The sequence below is a fragment of the Fringilla coelebs genome, assembly GCF_963513975.1.
Source record: "Fringilla coelebs genome assembly, chromosome: 22".
NCBI classification, from domain to species: Eukaryota; Metazoa; Chordata; class Aves; order Passeriformes; family Fringillidae; genus Fringilla; species Fringilla coelebs.
The window spans coordinates 5,033,041-5,057,142 of record NC_140048.1 but is presented as its reverse complement, the minus strand read 5'-3'; the positions used below and the strand labels follow the sequence as shown (position 1 = coordinate 5,057,142).

Here is a 24,102-nt window from a genome sequence, read left to right as displayed (position 1 = left end):
ATTAACCTTTAACATTTTGAACAGGAAAAGCTATAGGTGAGAGATTATATAATGACTAGAACTAGAGCAGGATTTATTTCATGCTTGAAGAGCCTGTCTTAGTTTGAGGATGAGAAATGAAATTTGCTGTCCTGTAAAATTCATAAAATCCTGTTGGGTTATGTAAAACAGTGAGAGCTATTTTCTTTCATTGTGTGGTGTCAAGAGACATTTCTTTAGGCTTTGTTTTGTAACCAAGTCTTTTGCACTAAAATGTGAACCTTTCCTCTACAAATGTTGTAAATGATGATCTCTACAGTCACAGTAGAATTAGAAATACTGCAAATTTGATTTTCTAGGAAGATGAACTTCAGACTGTGCAGGTGATGAATGAAGGTCCCTTGACTTCCCTTATGCATGCCCTGGCCACTGTTTTCCTGTCAAATCTTCCTATTTATAGGATCCTTTCCCAGAGAGAGGAAAGTGAGAACAATGCCAGCTTTGTTCATGAGATGAGGAACAGCTGAACAGCAGCTTCAGCAGTTGACTCTAGATAAAGCACTCTACCTTTCCCCAATCTCTTCTTCTCTTTCAGTGCATTGACAAAGCCAGAGACCTGCTGGATGCTGAGCTGACTGCCATGGCAGGAGAGAGCTACAGTCGAGCCTATGGGGTAAGTGGAGCTCTCAGCTGTCAGAGCCCAGCACATTCCCCTGGAGAATTTGGAACCCAGCACATTCCCCTGGCTGCCCTGGGGGACTCCAGACCCTGGCAGGGGCTCAGAGACCTTGGCACGGAGTCACAGACCCCTGTGCCTTTGATTTCAGCCCATGGAAACAATTCCCAACTCTGCGTGAGGAGTTACAAGCCACAAGGGTTTGAGTAGAATGACAGTGAATCTGTCACAGGGTGAAAAAGTAGAATTTGGGGGTTTAGAATGGGGGTTCAAGAGGCAAGATGGAGGAATCTGGGCATGTCCTGTCTTTCTCCTCTTTCTTCTTGTCTCCATCTTCTGCTGGGATGGTGACACTTCTGGATTGGTTTAGAACAGAGACAGACTGTCTAACATAGGTGATAGGTATTGGGAAATTACCAAGGGTGGTCAGTGTGCCACAACCCGACCTGCTGGACAGATCTCAGCAGGTCAGAGAAGGAATGGAACAGATAAGAGAAAATAAACACCCTTGAAAAGCAGAGCCAAGGAATCTTGACTTCTTCTTTGGTCCCAGGGATGGGAAAAAAGAGACTTTAACACCTCAGGAGCCATTTCAAACACACAAAACACCAGAATCAGCCTTCATTCCCTTCCTTCATAGCTGATTCAGACTATCTCTAAAAGTTACATAAAACTTCAGAGTAGTGCTTGTCTCCAACATAAGACCTACGTAGGCCCACAAGATAAATGGCTTTTGTCAGATAAAATATACAACTTTGCAGGAGCAGCTTTGGGACAAACTAAAAGTGAATGAAGTGAGGTCCACCCCCTCAAAAGAAATAAGAATTGACATTTAGGAAGCTTGAATTTAAATCAGCAGGTCATCTAGGTACCAGTATATAGCAGTTGGTTCTTTATGTGTTGGGCAGCCTATGTACTTAAGATTTTGATGCCAAAATACTGCTCCTTAATTACAGATTTGTTCTGCAGTGATTGGGATGGAATGTGATTTTTTTCCCTTCAGGCTATGGTATCCTGCCAGATGCTGTCAGAGCTGGAAGAGGTTATCCAGTATAAACTTGTACCAGAGCGCCGTGAGATCATCCGCCAGATCTGGTGGGAGAGGCTGCAGGTACATCCCTGTGCAGGTCAAGGATGGGGATGCTGCCATCAACAGCTTCCTTCTGACTCAGTCTGGTGGCTCAGCAAATCTTTCCATGTCTCTTCCCATCCATGCTCACATGGCTGTGTGCTCCATCTCCTTTGTGCTTGTTCTGCTTGCCTGGGGTTTCGTTTGCACTTTTTTTTTTCCAGATTAATTTTCCTCAGCTCGTATGACACTTTAAAAGGGTGAACTAAGCCTTGAAATAGATGTGTACAGAAGAGAAACACTAGTAACATCCCCAAGGCTGCTTATCTCAATATTGGATTATATCTGGAAATACTGGTTTAGATCAAGCTAATTGGAACTTTTTACCTGGCTGGGCTGGATTTTAAGAAGTGAATTCTCTCCAAATGTTGGGAAACTGGTCAGAAAATTCACATGGTTGTAAAATAAAAGATTATCCTGTTCCTTTTGGACCTCTTACAAGAACATTTCCAGCTGATTGGTAACATTTAGGGACATTACTTATTGGTGGAATTGGCAGTGTCAGGTTTCTGGTTGGACTTGATACTCATAAAGGTCTTTTCCAACCTAAATGATTAACCTTGACCTTTCAGAAGAGACCTTTAGCAATGCTGATTTTCCAGTATTGAAAGAGAAGTTTGTGCCTTTCTAAACATCAAAAATCCAAAGTGCCTCTGAAAATTTACATCAGCCAAATATTTGACACTATTTCCTTACAAGAGGCATCCCTGCAGTGAAAGTGAATATCCTCAGATGCAGTAGTACATCCAGAAATACTCTTTAAATAGAGCTGGGTGATTCCTGCAAGAGAAGGGGGTAAAAGGAAAAAAGGGCTTTTTTTTAAGGTGAAATGCTGCCTAAAGGAAGAACTTATCCCTGTGCAGAGTTCTTCACTGGCAATGCTATAATCTGCTACCCTATGAAAGCCTGCTGTATATTTTTTAGCTGTTTGGGAAACTGTGACAAAGCTTTTAGTCTCCCATCTGCATTCCTGTCTGGAAAAGCTCAGGACCATTCCACTGGGGTAGAGAAACTGAAGTGGCAGGAAGTGTAATGTCTGAATACAGCTTTTTATAGTCCTGAAAGCAGTACAAACAGTTCTTGAATGTTTTATAGGTGTTTTTTGATAGTTTTTAAATGCCTGTTGGAAGAAGTTTATTTGGGTATTAGGGAACAAGCTTTGCCTAACTTCCCAGTCCTCAACTTGAGAGGAAAGAAAAAGGGAAAGAATAACTTCTTTGGTGCTAAGGTCCTTGCTATCATTGGAAAACCTTTTGTTTACCTCAAAATCAAGTAATTTCTGTCTGAATAGAAACTTTGGAGCATCAGTGTTGCCTTGCACTTGGCCACTATATCAAGCCCCATGGATTTAGTTGTTACAGCCCCCTTCCACAATTCTACTTCTCTGTAATATCCTTGAATGTTTGAAACACAGACTCATCCTGCTCTGACAGTGTTGTGCCTCTTCCATCAGACAGACAAGAACCAGACAATGCTTGCACAAGCAGCACAGCAGTTGGAGCTGAAGTTTCTGGCAGAAAACCAGTTTAGAGGTGCCAGCCTCCAAAAGGAATACATGCAAGGCAAAGAAAAAAGGGCAATGACAAAAATATCTTTGCAACCATTTGGTTTTCTACCATCTCCATGTTGAGATTTAAACCAAAAATAGGTGGAGAAGGCACTTTGGAAGGCACTTTGGAATTGTATGAAGAGTTTTTCTGATTCTTGGATGTGTTTCAGCTTTAGGAGCTTTTCTCCTCTTTCCATTAGAGGATATCATTAGACTGCAAGCACTGAGCTGCCTGCAGATGGTGAGAGTCAGGGACTGAACCTTCTTCCCACACTGCAGTGTTAGAAATAGGCTGTTGTAAATTCATGGTGAGCCCCGTGGCAGGCAGGAATGATGCATCTGACTCTGTGTTGTCAGAAGGCTGATTTATTACTTTATTATACTATATTATATTAAAGAATACTATACTATACTAAAGAATACAGAGAGGATACTGAATGCTGGAAAGATAATAATGAAAATTTGTGACTCTTTCCAGAGTCCTGACACAGCTTGGCCCCAATTGGCCAAAGAGTGAAAACAACTCACACAGAATCCAATGGAACAATCACCTGTGGGTGAACAATCCCCAAACACATTCCACATCAGCACAACACAGGAGAAGCAAATGAAATAAGAATTGCTTTCCTTTTCTCTCCCTGCCTTTCAGCTTCCCAGGAGAAAAACCCTGGGCAAAGGAATCATGTTCAGGGAGTGTGAATGCCACAACAGACAGTTCCTAATGTCAGTCTGCTGTGAATTATGGGCACAGAGGTCTCTGTCTTGATGGAAATCCCTTCAGATTCTGAATCAAGGTTCTCTGCAGTACACTGGAGACCAAACACTAACAAGTTCTCTTTTTCCCTCTCAGGGCTGTCAGCGAATTGTGGAAGACTGGCAGAGAATATTGATGGTCCGATCTCTTGTTGTGAATCCTCACGAGGACATGAGAACCTGGCTCAAGTATGCCAGCTTGTGTGGCAAGAGTGGGAGGCTGGTGAGCATTGTCAGGCTCTGTCCTCTTCAGGTTTTGGGATGATTTGCTTTACTGTGCTGCTTCAGCTTTGAGCATTCCTAAATGCTTTCATTGCCCAAGTGGGATGGGCTCTCCTCTGAGGAAGAAACTAGTCAGAAATTGTTGAAATGCTAAAATCGTAACCAGCATAAAGTTCATGCTTGTAGCCAAGGGTATTTTTGTGGGATTCATATTATACCTGAGAGCCTCTGGGGCAGTTTTTCATTGCTTGCTGTAACTGCAAGTTTTTATGCACTACTGGAGAGTATTGATAATAGCTAGAGTCAAATCTAGAATGTGATGTTACTGTTGAACATTACAGTCCTATTTTAACATTCATCACAAAATTTATCACCAAATACTCAAAATAGAGACTTGACACTTTCTAGTGGCTTCTGAAATGAGAATCTAATGCTCTGATCCAAAGGAAGACATATGGTTTATCATATGGTATTCCTGTGAGTCCAGGGAGTCTGCTGTGTCTGTGCTGTATCTGGAGGGTCAGATGTACTTTTTTAGTGTTGCACAATTCCGAAGCAATATGAGCTATAAACAATTAATGTTTTAACCTGCTTTTTGTCTTTGCCACTTCTCCAGGCTTTGGCCCACAAGACCCTTGTCCTGCTCTTGGGAGTAGATCCCTCTCGCCAGCTGGATCACCCCCTGCCCACAGTGCACCCCCAAGTGACGTACGCGTACATGAAGCACATGTGGAAGAGTGCCCGTAAGGTACAGAGCACTCTGCTTTGTTCCCCTGCTCAGCTTTTGTGCTCCCAGCAGAGCAAAGGCAATGCTGGATGTTGGGATGTTTTACTTTTGCTCCCCTAGAAGAGAGTAACTCATTCCTTTCCTTATTGTCATTCAGATCCTAAGCTTTTTATTTCCTTTAAAACTGTAATTCAGGGAAAACCTGGCCCTAATTTTATTTCATTTATGGAAAGATTAATTTTACTAAACCAGGAGCTGGTACCCAAAGGATGCAGCCAGGATTAATGGTCAATAGTAGCTCTTTTTTCCTGTGTAGGTTTGCTGCTTGACTTTTCATTCACTGTTTGATTGCTGGGTCTGTACACTGTTCCTGTGCTCAGGGTCATATGCAGAAAGAGGGAAGTAAAGGGGGGTTTATTACCAGTTTTAGAAGTGTCCTGAACAGTTTGAACTTAGTTGCTGAGCAGAACTGATTTTTACTAAAGAGATTATTGGAAATTTCTAACTGAAAGACAGCTGAAAAGTACATAGAGTTTTGTCATGGGAACACTTTGGCACCAGAGAGCCCAGGGTGAATATTTTTGACATTGCAACACAGGGAGAATTTACGTCATCAAATCCAATAAGCTTCAGAGTGGATAAGTTATCTCTTTTTTTAATATACATTAAAGCCTCCATTTATCCTCATATTCTGCCACATCTTCTTATTTTTTCTGCCTTGGGATTACCAGCACTGGAGCAGAGCCATTGCTGTGGGAGCATAGCCACAACTAACTATTCTTTATTTGAATTAAAAAGGCAGAAGGAGCTGTTGCTGAGGCCCTGTTCTCTTGGCTCTGTAAAACACTGAAATTGCCTCTCACCCTCTTCAGTAAATGACCCCAGAAGTATCTGTGGTTCTGCCTGTCTCTGTGAGGAAAACTGTGTTTTGTGGTGTTTGGCTTGTGGTCAGGAAGCAGATGGACATGGTGCAGGACACTGGTGCAATGGTGGAAAGCAGAATGAGAGGAGGCACAAAGATTAGGGGGTAGGAGAACATGCCTAAAATTAAGTGATGGGAGAATAAGTGGACCCCTTGAAGATGAGGTAAAACTGATACCAAAATAGATAAATAATACACAGTTACACCTGATGATGTGTGTAGTTCTGTGTAACTGTGTGTTCATTTGATTTAGTATCCCAAGTAATAAAGTGCTGATGTGGTGGGAAATGACCATTTTTTCTAGCTCAGCAGTTCAGGGTTCCTTTGTTGACCTAAAATGGCAGTTTTCAGTACTGCCATTCTGGCACTTGTCAAATCCAGCAGGAAAAAAGCTGGCATCTGGAAGGAAACCAGCCATGTGGCATTTGCAGAGCTCCATAACAGTCTTAAACGACAGATCAAAATTTATATGTCAAACCCTATTACATTTCTTCTAACAAAGACCTTTGCCAGCAGCTGCATTCTAAGGCATATCCCATAGAAAGGATGCATACAAACTTAGGAATTCAGTTGTTCTGGAAAATTTGCTGCTTTCAGTCTGAAGTGCTCCATCTGTCAGTTTATGGCCATCAGTTTTCAGTATTAATGGAAACTGAAGGCCAGATTGTTGGGTGTATCTAGATTCTGTAGTAATTCTGTCTGGCAATACATTTTGTCTATTTTTAATGGATGTCTAGCATAACTATTTATAAGACTGTTATTTACACCACCCCCCAGTCCCTTCTGTCTGGATTACCAGCTATGGAATGCACCATATTCATGTTTTGAGTATGATCCTTTATTTTATTTCACCCTGGGCTGGATGCACCATGTTCATGTTATGAGTATGATCCTTTCTTTTCTTTTCTTTCACCCTTTTTCCTCAGCACTGAGTTGTGCATGCTGATATTTGAACAGGATACATGAGGCATTTGAGCTCAAGTGGTTTTTGTCTCTAGCTCATTCCTATAGGTACACAGAAATAAATTAGGCTTCTAACTGCATATTCTGCAGTTCCTAACCTGAAATGACCTTGCAGATTGCAGGAGATTTACTCTGAATTCTTTCCAGTGAAGCGTGCATACGTTTTTCTCTTCATTCTTGGGTTCTCCTACCCCAGAATACTTTCCAAGGAATTTTAAAAATATATTTTCCCTCAGTATTTGGTAGTGAAAATTCCTTTAGCACTACTGCCCTGTATAATATTCTGGCAAAGGAGTAATGCACATTTGAACTTCTTCAAAAACTTTAGGAGAAATCTAGACTTTAATTTGTTGAAACAACTCATGGAGTGTACTTCAAGCCCAGACAAAGCTGAAAGGTTAGGAGGGAAGATCAGAAAGCTGCAAGTTTTCCTTCAGGCATTATTTTCTCAAATTGTCATGGGTTTGGTTTTTTGTTTGGTTTTTTGGTTTCTTAATTTGTTTTTGTTTTGGGGGGGAGGGGCTTGGGTTTGGTTGGGTTTTTTTGTGGGTTTGGGTTTTTGGGGTTTTGTTGTTGTTGTTGTTTTTGGGGTTTTTTTGTCTGCCCATAGCATATTATAGGTAGGCTTCTCTGGATTTGTGATCCTGCCTGTTCAGTATTGTCCTGGTCAGATGCAGTTTGTAAGCTATAAACATCTGATTGTTGCAATTGCCAGGCTCAGTTCATGCTCAGGTGAAAATGAGATATCTCTGTATCTCACACTGGGTGGACAGTAGCAGGACATTCTCTGCTCTTGAAGCTTTGTCCCTGTACAGGTGACCTCGTGGCTTTGGCCACAAGGAGTGGAGATCTTGCAGATCATGTGTTATGGTCAGTCATACCTTTAGCTCTGTCTGCCTGACAGTGAAGGTGTGCCTGGCATTGGAAGGATGCAGTTATTTGTTCTTCAGTTTAGCAATTTCAGAGACAATAAGAATCTCTAACCTCTTCTCTGACGGTGTTCACAGGGGTTCCAGGATGAGGGAAGAGATGAGAACGTGGACTCCATGTTTCAGAAGGCTGATTTATTATTTTATGATATATATTATATTAAAATAGAATAGAAGAAAGGATTTCATCAGAGGGCTTAGCTAAGAATAGAAAAAGAATTATAAAGGTTTGTGACTGACCCAGACAGTCTGAACAGCTGGACTGTGATTGGCCATTAATTAGAAACAACCACATGAGACCAATCCCAGATCCACCTGTTGCATCCCACAGCAGCAGACAATCATTGTTTGCATTTTGTTCCTGAGGCCTCTCAGCTTCTCAGGAGGAAAAATCCTAAGGAAAGGATTTTTCAGAAATATCATGGCTACCCTCTTCATTTATTTAAACATATTTAAAGTGTAAAATGACTTTAGAGGGATGTTAACAGCTGAAAAGCTTTGAAAGAAAACAAAAACAAAACCATATGTTTTTATTTCTGTGAAAATCATTTCACATTGTCTTTCTGCCTTGAGAGATGGTGTCTAAGCCCTGTGGTGCTGACTGCCTCCATCCCTTGCAGATTGATGCCTTCCAGCACATGCAGCACTTTGTGCAGACCATGCAGCAGCAGGCGCAGCACGCCATCGCCACCGAGGACCAGCAGCACAAGCAGGAGCTCCACAAGCTCATGGCACGGTCAGCACGGGGCACCCTTTAGCTCTAGACTCAAACTGGAGCCTTTCCTGGGCTGCAGGGTCCCTGGGGGTGACACATTTCAGACAAAACTCATGCTTTGGTTACGAGAAGAGGATTTCTCATTTAGCTGCTTTGGTATTACATATGTAATATTCAGTAAATGTTACTGGGGCACATCAGCCTAAACAAGCTTATATTTGTTGCTGGTGCCTGGTTGTATTTTTCCAGCACTGTGCTCGTTGGCAGAAGCAGAGCTCTCAGCATGTCTGTTTCTTTGCTTTTCAGTAGGAAAGAACCACTTCCCACAGGCCTGGCATATCTATGAAGTACACAGGCTGCCAAGCACAACAGCAGTGCTTTGGGCAGTAGGTGCCTGGCATGTGATGCTGTCTTACAATACTGTTGCATAAAAACCCTTTCTCCATTTTTTTCTGTGGATCTGTAGGTGCCAGATCTGGATTTTTAAATTGAAAATTGCATAGTGCTTTCTAATGAAGGTTTGCTTTTATGAGGATGGGAATCCTTGGTTGTCTTATTTTTTTCAGTGACTATAATGGAAAACAAATTTGCAATGATTGCATACAGTATTTGTCTTGCACAGTGCTTTCTGAAAAGCTCAAAATACAGGAAGGACAGCCATGTCCTAACTGTGGCATTTAAAGCTGCTCAGGGAGCAAAGTATTAAGTTTTGGGCAAACCTTGACAGCCCCACCCTGCTGCAATAAAAATATGTTGTTTTTCCTTTCCTCTAGGAGGGAATGACTTAATGGGGTTCTGGCTGGAGGAAGAGCAGTTCCTCTGTGTTTCCACTGTTTGTTTGTCAGTGTTCTCCCCTGAAGGCTCATTCATATGGTGAATGCACAGCTCAGCAGCACATGTGTATGCATTTTATCAGCACAGACTGATGAAGTCTTTCAATGTTGCTGTTACCTACTTCTTACATTTATTTTTATAACTTATACAGATGAGGGAAAAAAGTTTGATCCCCATCTTTCCTTTTAAATTAAACCTTCAACTAGTTAGTTCCACACTACAAGCAAGCTGGAGATATTTTGAATCTTTTATCCAGCCTGCAGGAGAGGCTACCTGAGTGGATTCACCATATGGAATGTCTTTTAGACTCCAGACAGCAAGTTAGCCTTTTAATCCAGAGGCTTTGTTTTCATTTTAGGTTTTGAATCAATAATCCCTTTGCTTAACTAGGTGTTTCCTGAAACTGGGTGAGTGGCAGCTGAACCTGCAAGGCATCAATGAGAGCACCATCCCCAAGGTCCTGCAATACTACAGTGCTGCGACGGAGCACGATCGCAACTGGTACAAGGTCATTACAGAGAAGTTTCCAGATCAATTTTATCAAATCCCATCGTACAGGAAAGGAAGGTGTTCATTGGAAGGACCTCCTATAACTGTCTGCCTTGTTACTGCCAGTAGGATTTAAAAAAAAAAACAGAACAGAACCAAAAAACAGAGAAAGTGGCCCAAGGCAACCATGAGATTCTTGTTTAGAATTTTGTCTGGTTGGTAAAACTAGGCCACAGTTCAGTTTCTGTTCTTGCTTTTGAGACTCTCCTGTTGTCAGTTAGCAATGAAGGAGAAAGAAAATGGAAAAATTTAACTTGTTCTCAGTCAGTATACTTGAATGAGGAAAGTAGCCCTGTTGTTAATTCTCCAAAGAGCCTTTGATTTTGTGGTTGTGATATTTCAATTCATATTTGGTGCCACATCTTCTCTGGGGCAGCCATCTCCTGTATTTTTTCCCATTACACATCCCTGAGTCCTAACATACTAATTTTCATTTAAGCCTTTGAAAAATTAAGCTATATGCAAATATAATTTAATTTTTGATACAGAGCTCATTTGCTTTAATATTCAACAGGGAGTTCCAGGCCAAGAACTCAGCATGATATTATTTAAGATAATGAGACAGTTTGAATTACAAGCAATTAGAGAAATCAAAGCATTGTGTTATCTGCAGGATATTGCTTACTGCTGTTGTTTGCACACAGAAAGGTTGGATTGTATCTAACATTTAGGAAGGAGAAAGGAGTCTGACTTGTGTTCTGTCCTGTTGGCAGGCCTGGCATGCCTGGGCAGTGATGAACTTTGAAGCAGTGCTTCACTATAAACATCAAAACCAGGCCAGAGATGAGAAGAAGAAACTCCGTCACGCGAGCGGAGCCAGCATCACCAGCGCCAACACTGAGGGCAGCAACAGTGAGAGTGATGCAGAGAGCACTGAGAACAGTCCCATCCCATCCCCAGTGCAGAAAAAAGTCACTGAGGTACCCTCCTGCCTCCCTCTTCTTGTTGAGGGATTGGTACTTACTGCTCAGACACAGGGAAAAAATATGGGCTGAGTAAACACAAATGATTATTAGCTGTGACCTGAAGGGGCTGGGATAGGGGATACAGTGCATTAACAAATTCTGCTGGTTAGGCCCTTCATGGAGGACTCTGAGGAATCTCTTTCATTTACCAGTTATAGTAAGTGGTAGTTTTTACTATATAGTTATAGTTACTATATAGTTAGAGTAAGTTTTTAGGCTGCTGTCCATAGTTTTGCAAACAAACTGAAGTATAAAACCACTTCACAGCATTTTCCCTGCCAGGCTGAAAGACCTTTGTGTAGTCAAGGAAAACATAAAATTCTAGGAGCAACATGTCCTGTGAAGAGTAGGAGCAGAAGTCAGCTACAATGGGGATTAGGTCTATATTTCCATATATTATTTCCTCTTTCCCATTCTTGAGTTTAGGATTCATGTGGGCTGATGTGCTTGCATAGAACTAATGCAGCAGTTTCTTTCCAAAAGGATTTATCCAAGACCCTCTTGATGTACACAGTCCCTGCTGTCCAGGGTTTCTTCAGATCCATTTCTCTGTCTCGAGGAAACAACCTGCAAGACACTCTAAGGTACATAATAAAGCCCATGGCAGATGAAATCCAGCTGATAAGAACATGTGGTTTCAGATTAGGTAGAACACATTTCTGCTCTTTTTTGTTATGGTTGAATTAAGTGAATGCTTTGGTCTAGGCTCATTCTTGTTGGGTGGATTATTCCTGCTTTCTGAGGGTTCTGGGAAGAAAAGTTCCTTGCAAATGGGTTTTGGGTTGGGGTTTTTTGTTTGTTTGTTTGGGTTTTTGTCGTGGGGTTTTATTTGTTGGTTGGTTGGTGGTTTTTGTTTTGTTTTGGTTGTGTGTTCGTTTGTTTGTTCCTAACAAAAGTGTTTCTCTTTTTCAGAGTCCTTACTCTGTGGTTTGACTATGGTCATTGGCCTGATGTGAATGAGGCTTTGGTAGAAGGAGTCAAGGCAATCCAAATAGACACTTGGCTGCAGGTAAATAACACAGAGAAATCACAGTTCTGGGGGTAGTTTGGGGATTTGCTGCATGATATCTGTTATGATCCCTTGCTAAACAATCCTCCATAGGTGAGTGCTGAGAGCAGTGTGCAGTGCAGTCTGTAACTGATTTAGCAAGCATCTTGTACAGAAAAATGAGAAATGTTTCTGTATTTGTATGCAGATTAGTGCATATTAATGAGAAAGAATGAAAATAGTGGTGATCAAGTGTAAAACACCACTGTCCTGCTTTGATGTAGTTCACATTCTATTTCAGTATTGCCTTGTAGAATGATTCTTGTAGTTAAATTTTAAAATACTTTATTTCCTATTTAAGCATTATACTTCAAGAAGCATTTTTCCTTAGTAGGATCCTGTAACAGTTTTGCACAGAACAGTTGTGATCTCATTGAACTGTTGTGCATTTCTGTTTGGAACCTTGTGTTGCCCTCTGACCAACTCAAAAATGAGTGGTGGGCTTCCTTGTCTCCTGTGAGGCCTCTAGGAGAGGGCAGAACAGCTGGGGCACTGAACACATGAGATGACAGGTGTCACCATATTTCTCTTCACAGAGAAAAAGCAAGGCACAATTCTCCCCAAGAATATTTCTGGGTTTCACATTCTCTGAACCTCAGAGAAAGGAAACACAATTCTCATCATTTGCTGTGCCTGTGTTTGTGCCACAGTAGAATAGATGGAGATTGTTTACCCACAGTGATGGTGTTTTGTTTCCTTGGCCTGTCAGGGCCAGGTGTGTGTGTGTGTGTGTCAGAACTGTCACTGACAGTCACGAGATTCAGAGCAGTGTGTGCAGAGTTGAGTGCTTGGCAGATTCAGTTTAGATGTAATGTAATATAGTGTAATGTAATATAGAATAATAGAATATAATAAAGTAATTAATTTGCCTTCTATCATCAGTGGAGTCCTCCTCATCATTCTCTCCCCTCGTCAGGGGTTGCCTGCACATACTCTAGACAGGAGTGTTTATTTTCCTTGTCCTTGCTCCCAGGTAATCCCCCAGCTGATAGCCAGGATTGACACCCCTCGCCCGCTGGTGGGGCGGCTGATCCACCAGCTGCTGACGGACATCGGGCGGTACCACCCGCAGGTGAGCTGGGCTCAGAGCAGGGACTGCCACAGCTCTGCTGTGCCTGCAATCACAGCAAGTGATGGCAGTGAGGATGGGCATCATTCCTGTTGCTGCTGCTTTCACCTCAGCACTTCACATAAAAAGGGAGGGAGGTGAATGAGCCACGCAGCTTGGGAAGAACTCTTTGTCTAATGTAGTTTAATGTCTGCTGGGCAGTGCAAATCACCTTAAATGTGTGTATGTGACTACCAAGAACCTTCCTCACAGGTTTTATCTAAATTTCTTTCCACAGTGTGGAATATCACAAAATCCTAAAACCTGTTTTTGTTCTTCCAGTTTGAAAGAGGCTCTCAATGTTGTTCTGCTATTCAGTGAATTAAATCTTGACTGCCTGTTGTTGGATCAGAAGACTTTCAGTAGTAAATTCCTATCACTACTTTTCAGAAGCAAGCTTGCTTCCTCCTACTGACTCCTAAGGCTGCTGTTTGTTAATGCTTTGCTAAATGTTTATGTAGCTCTTCTTTGGGTTCTAAAGTATTGGTTGCTGTCCCTTGCAGGCTTTGATCTATCCTTTGACTGTGGCTTCCAAATCTACGACCACTGCTCGGCACAATGCTGCAAATAAGATCTTGAAAAACATGTGTGAGCATAGCAACACTCTGGTGCAGCAGGCAATGATGGTGAGTGCTCAGTGTGGCATTGTGTGTTATGTTGGATGGATGGATGTCAGTTATAGTAACACAAAATGAATATTCATTGTTGATTCTGTTCAAGTATAGTTAATTTGAGGTATTTGCAACTGGTAAAAGTTACAGTATTAGTGTAATTTCCAGAGAATGCTTCCATTTTACAATAATTCACACACTGAATTTTTGTGTTTCCTTGTGAGTAAATTTAGAGAAGAAATACATGAAAAACATTTGTTCCTTAAAGAGGTGGTTTTGCTTAATGGGAAGTAGAAACAAAACTTATTGAGCATAGCATAGAAAGAATAATGTAATTAATTTGATAAATATTTTTATGAATAAATGAAAAATAATACTTTCAGGCCAAGCTGCACAAGCATGTAGAAAATTTCAAAGGTAACAAATAAGATGAGAAGAGCCTGGTTAGCTTCTTACAGAAAAAATGTGCCATCACTATGGTAGTTCTTGTGGCTCCCTCTGGCTTCCAGGAACAAATATTTCATAACATTAGAGAAGAGAGGAGTTTTGCAATTTTAAGTCAGGACCCAGTCCCAGGGATTTCTTTAGATGTTAATCTTTTTTTCTGTCCTAAAACAGGTGAGTGAAGAGCTGATTCGTGTGGCCATCCTGTGGCATGAGATGTGGCATGAAGGGTTGGAAGAAGCATCTCGTCTGTATTTTGGAGAAAGGAATGTAAAGGGAATGTTTGAGGTGCTGGAACCACTTCATGCAATGATGGAGAGAGGTCCTCAGACTTTAAAGGAGACATCCTTCAATCAGGTATCAGCAAATGGCACCTGCCCCAGATGTGTTACAAGAACCTTTGCCATTTAACACAAAAAGTGAATCTCTTGGGACTCATTATGTTAGTTGCAGATTTCATTATTGAAATCTTTATCTTCAGATCTGTGTCACTTTTGGTGACTATAAGTGGCCATGGTAGTCCAAATTGCCCTGAAGTCTTGTATTGGCAGGGTGTCTGATAGGGACTATAAAAGGATGACTGCTCTGCTGTTAATTATTCTGCTTTGTTCGCAGTAAGCACTAGCACAGATAACAGAGAATTAACTGAGCTTGTAATCCTACTGTTAAAGGGTGATTCTAAGCATTCAGTTCCTCCTATAATGAAGTCTACTTGTGAGAAATGTTGTTCAATAAATTCAATGCAGATTTTTGGATCCAGGAATTTCTGGATCAGCTATAAAAAATGCTATAAAATTCTGATCTGCTATAAAAATGTGAGATCAAGTATTTGTAGTGCAATTTGAAAAGAGACTCTGATGCTCTGTGTAGGTGTTAAGTGGTCTCCACCTGTTACACTACAGTTTGTTGAAATTCATTTTTCTGTTGTTTTAATCCCTAGGCCTATGGCAGAGATCTGATGGAAGCTCAAGAGTGGTGCAGGAAGTATATGAAATCAGGAAATGTCAAAGACCTCACTCAGGCTTGGGATCTCTATTATCACGTCTTCCGACGGATCTCAAAGCAGCTGCCACAGGTGAGGGGGCAGATTCAGATCTTTTGTGGGTATTACAATGCAAGCTGTCAATACCAACCTTTGCTTTATGTTTTCTGGTTATTCAAAACATACTAATTAGGTATTCTGGAAATCACTGCATAGGGTTTGCTGCAAATTTGGTGTTCATGCAGCACTTCTGCAAGTACCTGAAATATTGGTCATGGCCTGAACTGTTCTAGGTCCCTTGGCAGTATGAACCCTTCAGATGCTTCTGTGAGATTGAACTGAAATTCTGAGGGGTTGTATTTCTTTTTGTTTTGGTAGCTCACTTCTTTGGAGCTACAGTACGTGTCACCAAAACTCTTAATGTGCCGGGACCTGGAATTGGCAGTGCCAGGAACGTACGATCCCAACCAGCCCATCATACGGATCCAGTCCATCGCACCCTCGCTGCAGGTCATCACCTCCAAGCAGCGACCCAGGAAGTTGACATTAATGGGTAAGAGAGAGCACTTTTCACTTTGCTATTCCAGTATTTAAACACTTGTTGCTTTTAGGTCCAACTCTATATTTACCTGGTAAAACCTGTACAACCTTTCCTTTCAGGTGAAGTTTTTCTTAATTAGTCTGACTGCCACGCTTTCCAGTTTTGGGCTTTACTCTTGTTTATTCAATGAGAATAAATTCTGTGCTCTAATTCTTTTGCAGGAAGCAATGGGCATGAGTTTGTATTCCTTCTGAAAGGTCACGAAGACCTTCGCCAAGATGAAAGAGTGATGCAGCTTTTTGGGTTGGTCAACACTCTGTTAGCAAATGACCCAACTTCTCTTCGTAAAAACCTCAGGTGTGTGCTCTGTGTAATCACTGAAAATGCTTGTGCATGTGTGACTCCTTACACAGGTGAAGCTTTGCAAGTAAACCTTGGCACAAGCAGTGGTTTTGGGAAGAAATGGCAAATCTTGGAACTAAGTTGATTAAAAAGAAAACCAGCGTTCATAGAATCCAAACATGGAGGAAATGTATCAGAGGCGATTGTTTATTTTATTAAATTGAAGTGCTATCTTGTACATTGTTATGGCCTTTGAAGCAATGCCTATTTCAACACACATTGAGCGCTGCCTTAGGAGCCTGAGAATGGGTTTTTGCCAAAGATTTTTATTATAGTTACTAAATAGCTTGAAGAGTCACTGAGTGCAGTTCTGCAGTGTCTTTCAAGCAAGAACACATCAAATATCCTGTGCAAATAACAGATCATTGTGGGTGGCATAACATGTACCTTCTGAAAGCAGCCTTTCAGTGAAAACCACATCAACTTTGAGCTTGTCTGTAGATTACCTGGCAACAATCTGTGCAAAATGGATGTTGGAAGTCTCTTTGAAAAGACAAGCAGAGCAACTATTGACAGTTTGGACCAGAATCAGATTTAACAGTAGTTGTTATAAGTATCTCAAATATTAAGTTACAATATACAACAATTAGAGCTGTGATTCTCCATTTTTCCCCACAGCATCCAGAGATATGCTGTTATTCCACTGTCTACAAATTCAGGCTTGATTGGCTGGGTGCCCCACTGTGACACACTGCACGCACTCATCCGGGACTACAGGGAGAAGAAAAAGATCCTGCTCAACATCGAGCATCGCATCATGCTGAGGGTAAGGGGCAAAGCTGGCACAGCTTTTGGGGCATTCTTTTAGCACACCAGTGTCTTGGTGAAGCAAAATGGTGCAAGGCTTCTTCCTCTGCCTCTTTTCTGACTGTTACAATAAATAAAATATATTTAGATAAGTTAGTGAGCACAAGTTGTTGCCATTTGGTAACTGTGTTTGGAATTTTTTATGACTGTGGTGTGTCTCATACAAGGTGCTGTGCTGCTGGAATTAAAAACATTTTGTCTGAGCAGCAGGACCAAAATTGGACAGGTTGGAGAAACTGAACACTGCTAGAAAAATTGAAATTTCCTGCCAAAAAGGAAAGCATTTGCCAACCCAGAAGACTTATTTGGATAATGGTTTTTGAAAAATACTTACCTGTGCAGTTTTTTAGTTAAATAGAGCTCTGGGCTACTGACTTTGTGGATACTAAATCATTTGTTATCCCATTTAAAAACAATTCTTCACTGTTGTGAAATTACCTTGCTGTGTTTGAAACATACTGGTCAGTCTACAAATAATTTAAGTATAAACTTGATACTAAATTATTTATGATTACTGTGTTTCTCACAGTACAACCAGAAGCTACTGGAGATGGCTTTTTAATTTGCTGAATGTCACTTCTGAATTATAGATGGCTCCAGACTATGACCACCTGACTCTGATGCAGAAAGTAGAAGTATTTGAACATGCTGTCAATAACACAGCTGGGGATGACCTTGCCAAACTGCTGTGGTTGAAAAGTCCAAGCTCAGAGGTGAGTGCAACACAAGAACAGTGTGTAATTATCCTCTCTGCAGAATGAGTGAGAGATGGAGTTTGTTTATCCTAAGCCCCAGCTGAATCACTGCAGAACATGTATCCCCACACCAGGAGCCTCACAAGGCTCAGAGCAAAGCACAAGACTGGAGATTTTAGTCTCCATATACTCTGCAGGGGAGAGAAAAGCAGAAGCCCCAGAATATATTCTCTTAATGACTTAGACATCCAATCAAGGGCACAGGGTGTTTGAACCCCCTGAAACTTACAGAGTACTGAATCTAAGCATATCCCAGTTCTGCTTTGTGCAAAATGAAAATGGTTAATGCATCAATTATAATACAAACTGAAGCATACAACATAACTGCCTGGCTTTTTCTGTTTTGTCTCCACTTGTAGGTGTGGTTTGACAGAAGAACAAATTACACCCGTTCACTAGCTGTCATGTCAATGGTTGGGTACATTTTGGGCCTTGGGGACAGGTAAGTAAAGCTGTAAAGGTTTCTTTTCTTTAAAAGCACAGATTGTGATGGCCTGGCAGTTCATTCCTGAATCTGTTCTTGTGATAACATCTTCCATTGTGGCTACTACTGAGTTGTAGTGATATCATCTTTCAGGTTTTAATTGTGCTGCTGTTCTTTTCAGCACTGCAGGTATGAGATGCAGTTTGTGTATCTTGAGTACAAGTACACATGGAACTGCATTAAGGACCACAAGTTCTAATTTTGCCTTTTCACAGAATGGGAAATCTTTCTCCACCCATTTTATTAATATAATTTCCAAAATGCTTTTAAAGACAATATATAGTTGATTTAAAATCTATAATGCAAAAACAGCTAAACCCTTAAATGTTTTAATAGCAAGAGCTCTTATTTCTGAACTTTAAAGTCTCTAACAGGAAGTTATAAACCTTTGAAAACTGAATTAAGACAAAATTGGAAGATATAAGCATGAATACAGCACTGTAGTTTTGCTAGTCTGGATTGATTTTCTTCTCTGTTGGTGGTAAAACAATTTGTGTTACTTCAAGTGCAGCATAATGCATTACATTTTTCTACACTAAAAAAAAAGGCATAAAACAAGTGGAAGATTTTATCCTAACTGAAAAATAAACATTCATAAACATTAATATCCAAGAAATGTACTGATCATTCTTGTCCAGGAGGTTATTTATCTTCCAAGGTGAGAAGTTCTCTTACTTGTGAGAGGTAATTACAAAACACACTGTCAGGAAGGTTTCCTGTTCATCCTGAGATTGAAGATCTCAGACAAGCAAGCTACCACTGGTTGTTCTTGCTCATGAAATATATTTTCAGACTGGAGCTGCTGTGATTTCCTTTGGGTTTTGTAATGGTCTGTCACTAATGGTCTGTTTTTTCTCCCACTCCTTCACCAAAGACACCCTTCCAATCTGATGTTAGACAGACTGAGTGGAAAGATCCTGCACATCGACTTTGGGGACTGTTTTGAGGTAAGTCTTTGTATTTGGACATGACATTTTCAGTAATATTTCACACTTTCTGGTGGAACAGAAATTAATCTATAAGCCAGGACAAACTGACCTTGGAGTCTGATCCTGGGAAACCCTTTGGCTCTCTTTTGAGCATCCCTTTATATATCTACAGGCAGGATGAAAATAATAGACACTTTATCTCAGAAGCACGTCATGGGGGTTAGCTGACCACTGGAACAAGGAAAGAAGTGTTAACATCACTTCCATTAAATTTCTTGGAGCAATTTAAGCTGCTGATAGGCAGTCTGTGTTGCTGGGCACATGCTTGAGTTTTCCCTTTGTTATCAAGTTTATCATCGAGCTTCTTCGAGTAATTTGTGAAAACTGAGGAACAAAAAGCTGTGACTTTATTTCCTATTTGGAATAAAACATTCAAGACTGTAGCAAAAAGATCCCAGTACTTAATAACTTTTTAAAAGTAAGTTAGCTATTAATTTACTTCTTCTCCATCATCATGTGTTTAGGTTGCAATGACAAGAGAAAAGTTCCCTGAGAAGATTCCATTTAGATTAACAAGGATGCTGACAAATGCTATGGAGGTAAGCATTCCCTCTGATTTGGAGGAGACTGTTCCTAGAGAAAATGGCAACCATTTCTCAGTTTCTCCTGTATTTTTTTCTTGTGGCTAAACTTTACCACTCCTTAAGAACCTGAGATGTTAATATTTCAGCTTGGTTTTCTGTGAGTTAAAACATCACCTGTGATATCTGCAGTACATTACACTGGAAAGCAAGTTTTTAGTTAGAAAATAACTACTCTGAAATTCCTCCAATTTCTTAGGCCTTCCTTAGTTTCTTCATTTCAAATAGCTGTTTATATGAAGCAGACACAGTAAGTTGCATGGTACTTTACAAAGCTCATCCTCATGGAGAAGAGAGCTTCTTAGTTTGTAATTAATGTATGTCTTGTTCTCTTAATGAACTAAGCATAGAGAACTCCAGTTCAAAGCTGCTTCCTGCTACCTGAGTGCTGGGGTTGTACTTGCAGAGTGAACAAAGTGGTTGATTCTTTGACTTCTTTTCCTTCCAAAGGTGACAGGCCTGGATGGGAACTATAGAATCACGTGTCACACAGTGATGGAAGTGCTGCGTGAGCACAAGGACAGTGTCATGGCTGTGCTGGAAGCCTTTGTGTATGATCCCTTATTGAATTGGAGATTGATGGACAGTAAGTGATTCTGATAAAATAGTGAAGCAAGAGAATATGCATACAGGAAATCCAGAAGCCTGAAATCCAGTGTGGTTTCAAACAATCTGATCAAACTGTTAGTTTGCATGTGCTATTTCTGTGTGCACACAGTTTTAGGGATTTTAATATGAAATTACAGCAGTGATCAGGAGTTAGAAATTATTTTCAGGTGACATCAAATCTGGAGAAGGAGAAAGGCAATGAAATCTGTATTGTTTGTGGACAGATTTGCTCTGAAACACTGAAACTCCAGTTCATCCTTCCCAACTCCTTGTTTTCTTGCAGCAAATACGAAGGGCAATAAGCGCTCACGAACAAGAACAGACTCCTACTCAACCAGTCAGTCAGTAGGTGAGTAGAAAAGATGGAAGATGTCACAAATCTGCTTTTCAAATTAGCTGATTAGCAGTCTTGATAATGTTTCCAGAAGAATATTTCAGCTGCTTTTCAGCTTCACATTTATGCTTTTGTGTTTTCATCTTGTTTTCAATAGAAATGTTGGACAGTGTGGAATTGGGTGAGACAGCCCATAAAAAAACTGGAACCACAGTGCCTGAATCCATCCATTCCTTCAGTGAGTTTCATTGTTGTTTCTATACTGATCCAGAAACTGTTCTTAGATCAAAAAATTTCATCATGATCCAAATGCAATTATATGAGATGGGACAGATACAGTCTCTTGTCAGCATAAAAAAGATTTGTGTTCTCAACTCCCACAAAGAGTTGTATCTGTAGAAAATGCATCTAGGTTTGTTCTCAAAATAGTATTTGGAAAGGCCACATCTAACAGCAGTACCAATGCTTTTATTGTTCACATGAAGTGCTTATTCTGTGTCCTATTTCTCTTTTTTAGTAGGAGATGGTCTGGTGAAGCCAGAAGCTCTAAATAAGAAGGCAATTCAGATCATCAACAGGGTTCGAGATAAGCTCACTGGTGAGTGTTTAGTTATGTTTATATCAAAGAAACTTAAAATCTGATGGATCAGCACTATCCTTAGTGTTTGTGTTTTGTATTAAACCTTTAATTTAACATATTCTGATTAAGTGGATGAGGCCATTTTCCTGGTTTTGTCCAGAACCTAAGTACTGTGCCTGCATTTAGATACAAATAAGTCTGATTTGAAAAGTACAGAGGTGTTTGTAACTACAAAGACTTCATATTTTGCATGTATTAGCTTGTTAGTGGAAGCTGAATTTCTACTGTCCTGGCTTCCTATTTTGCAGCATTTAGTTGCAAAATTTTACACTTTTAAAGTTTCTAAGAAACTACTCCCCACCTGGCAGATAATGTACTTGAAGGGATGAGGACCAGGATTTCTGACTCCTTTTGTGGTTTTTAATTTCAAAGGTCGAGACTTCTCTCATGACGAAACTCTCGATGTACCCACACAAGTAGAACTGCTCATTAAACAAGCAACTTCTCATGAGAACCTGTGCCAGTGCTACATTGGATGGTGAGTTTGTCACTCAGCTAACCTGGCAAAACTCTTCTGGAATAGTCTGAGCAGGGAACTGCTAAAGAGAACCTCACCTGAGCAGTTTATTTTAGGAGCCATACCACGTACTGCATCTGATCTGGTAGAGTCTGCAAGCCCATGGCAATAGATATAGACAGTCCTCTAGGAAATTTGCTGTTTTTAAGTAGTGAAAAGGATTTTGCATTTTAAATGTTTGAAATAAGGAATGTGGTGGTCAGTGCTTTCAGCTACACTGAAGGATGAAACAAAGATGATTTAGTGTCGTTTTTGAGAGTTAGGTAACTTAGAACTATGCTTAAGGAAATAGATCTCTTTCCTGCTAATGTTTAAAAGTGATAAAGATCACCTGGCAACTTTGCTTGTGCTAAAATGGTGCCTAGTCTGTATGGAATCTCAGTCTTTCTCAGTGTTGTCTTTGTGAAACTACATGCAAGTCAACATTATTACAATATCTTTATTTTCTTTAGGTGTCCTTTCTGGTAACAGGAGATTCCAGAGTACGCACAGCCTTTTATTCTGGAGGCTTTTTCACTCCAAACTTGCTCTTCTGCAAACACGAATTGAACGTTGGACTGAGATACAGCCTTTGTCAAATATTTTTAAATGTAAATTTAAAGAGTTATTGTATATTAAAAGTTGGTGTAAGCCAATGTATAGCTGCTGTTGGAAAAACAAGCTGTCTGAAACAAAACACTTGATTTGGGTTTCCAGGACAGTGAAGACTGATTGTACCACAGATGTCCATGGTTCCACTTTGTCTTTGGGGAACTGGAGATCCATTGAAAATAACTATACGGGTTTTCACTCACTTTGCAATGTAACTAAGTAACTTGCAGATTAATTATTGCCCTGGTCATTCCTGTTGATGTGGGTGCAGTGAGCTAAATGCGCTTGTGCAGGAGGCTCCATTTAGCATTGGGGGGAGCTGCATAACTGGAAAGAAAGATAAATAGAATTTTACCATTGTTTCCTCCTGTACCTTGTTTTCAAACTTGATTCTTGCCCCAAAATTGGAAATTGTCTATCTGCTCATTACACTAGTTCAGGATATGTGTTTCTGACTAGATCAGGGTTTTGAGTACGTCCAAGATTTGAAAGCCTTGAGCCTGGGCAAAGTCAGGGTGCCTCTGTTCAGAGTGACTGGTGGTACATTGGATGCAGGGTACAAATAAATACCACTTTAGAGCCTCCTGCAGTGTTGGGAAATAACTAGGGAAAGTTGGGGTTTGGCACAGGAGGCAGATGCGGGGGAGAACTGGTTGTAACTTGAAACGGAAAATAATGGTTATTAAACATGAGATTGAAGGTGAAGTTATGATTTATGAATTAAAAATATTAAAAACAATGCACAAAATACAACAGAGTAGCCATGTTTAGATGCCATGTTGTATTTGCATATTTTTGTGCCAATAAATTACATCAAAATGTAAACACTTTGGCTATGTTCTTGTTTATTCCTAAGTCTTTCTTAGGCAGGGAAGCAGATTAAAATTTTTTTAAGATTCCTCTTGCCATTGATTTGTCTTTTTGTACATCACTTCAGGTCATTGGCTTTATTTCCTTTCTGACAGCAGCTGAATGAAGTCTATCAGTTATATAAACAAACTGTGACCATGCAACCCCTAGATGTTTGTTTTCCAGAAGATGTGATGTCATCTGTGTGATAAGAACATCAGCTTCCTTGGGCTCGGGGCACAGCATGGAGGGTTGGACGGCGTTCCCTGGGCTTCCCCAGCTGCTTGTGCAAATGCTGCACTCCAGAAATGGGACATGGGCAGGTGGCAGTCACGAATTTGGGTGCTGGCCCTCGCCTTTTTCTGGGCATTGGTGTGGCTATCAAGGGGACTGGGCACCACAGGATAAGAAAGATTTTTTTTAAGCCCCTAGAGTGTACAAAGAAGGGACATGAAGATGAGGAAGATGGTCTGTTCAGCTTGGAGGAGACTGAAGGGAAACTGGTGGCAGTCTGCAACTCCCTCTTGAGGGGACAAGGATGGGCACACATGGATCTTTGCTCTGTGGTGACAGGGACAGGACCAGGGAACGGCTGGAGCTGTGTCAGGGGAGTTTTAGGCTGGATATCAGGAGAAGGTTCTTCCCCTTTGGGTGGTGGGGCTCTGAACAGGCTCCCCAGGGAATGGTCACTGCCCAAGGCTGCCAGAGCTCCGGGAGCCTTTGGACAACGTTCTCAGTACAGGGTGGGATTGTTGGGGTGTCCTGTGCAGGGCCAGGAGCTGATGATCCCTCTGGCTCCCTTCCCTTCTGGTCCTGGTCCCAGCGGTGGGTGTTCGTAGGGAAAAAGGCCGAATGTGCGGCTCAGCAGCGCGGCCGGCGCTCGAGGCTCCCCTCAGGG

At 40.9% G+C, this 24,102-nt stretch overlaps 1 protein-coding gene across 5 annotated transcripts in view; it reads left to right on the top strand.

Moving 5' to 3' along the window:
• Positions 1–23,151, top strand: part of MTOR (mechanistic target of rapamycin kinase) — a 70,372-nt gene extending 47,221 nt beyond the window's left edge. For 2 of the 5 annotated variants that reach the window (XM_084220116.1, XM_084220115.1), the window contains 26 exons: positions 575–652; positions 1,659–1,766; positions 4,184–4,309; positions 4,925–5,056; positions 8,470–8,585; positions 9,789–9,906; positions 10,661–10,867; positions 11,396–11,496; positions 11,825–11,921; positions 12,934–13,032; positions 13,572–13,694; positions 14,298–14,480; positions 15,064–15,198; positions 15,484–15,658; positions 15,868–16,003; positions 16,667–16,814; positions 17,446–17,568; positions 17,970–18,052; positions 18,969–19,041; positions 19,548–19,622; positions 20,115–20,250; positions 20,557–20,622; positions 20,765–20,845; positions 21,125–21,205; positions 21,620–21,725; positions 22,217–23,151. In XM_084220116.1, the coding sequence (XP_084076242.1) occupies positions 575–652; positions 1,659–1,766; positions 4,184–4,309; positions 4,925–5,056; positions 8,470–8,585; positions 9,789–9,906; positions 10,661–10,867; positions 11,396–11,496; positions 11,825–11,921; positions 12,934–13,032; positions 13,572–13,694; positions 14,298–14,480; positions 15,064–15,198; positions 15,484–15,658; positions 15,868–16,003; positions 16,667–16,814; positions 17,446–17,568; positions 17,970–18,052; positions 18,969–19,041; positions 19,548–19,622; positions 20,115–20,250; positions 20,557–20,622; positions 20,765–20,845; positions 21,125–21,205; positions 21,620–21,725; positions 22,217–22,232 (2,922 nt within the window). In that variant the 3' untranslated portion in view covers positions 22,233–23,151. Of the gene's footprint in view, positions 1–574; positions 653–1,658; positions 1,767–4,183; positions 4,310–4,924; positions 5,057–8,469; positions 8,586–9,788; positions 9,907–10,660; positions 10,868–11,338; positions 11,497–11,824; positions 11,922–12,933; positions 13,033–13,571; positions 13,695–14,297; positions 14,481–15,063; positions 15,199–15,483; positions 15,659–15,867; positions 16,004–16,666; positions 16,815–17,445; positions 17,569–17,969; positions 18,053–18,968; positions 19,042–19,547; positions 19,623–20,114; positions 20,251–20,556; positions 20,623–20,764; positions 20,846–21,124; positions 21,206–21,619; positions 21,726–22,216 lie in introns of all 5 variants that reach the window. The other 3 variants (XM_084220114.1, XM_084220112.1, XM_084220113.1) reach the window with 2 other exon arrangements.
• The last annotated feature ends 951 nt before the right edge of the window (positions 23,152–24,102 follow it).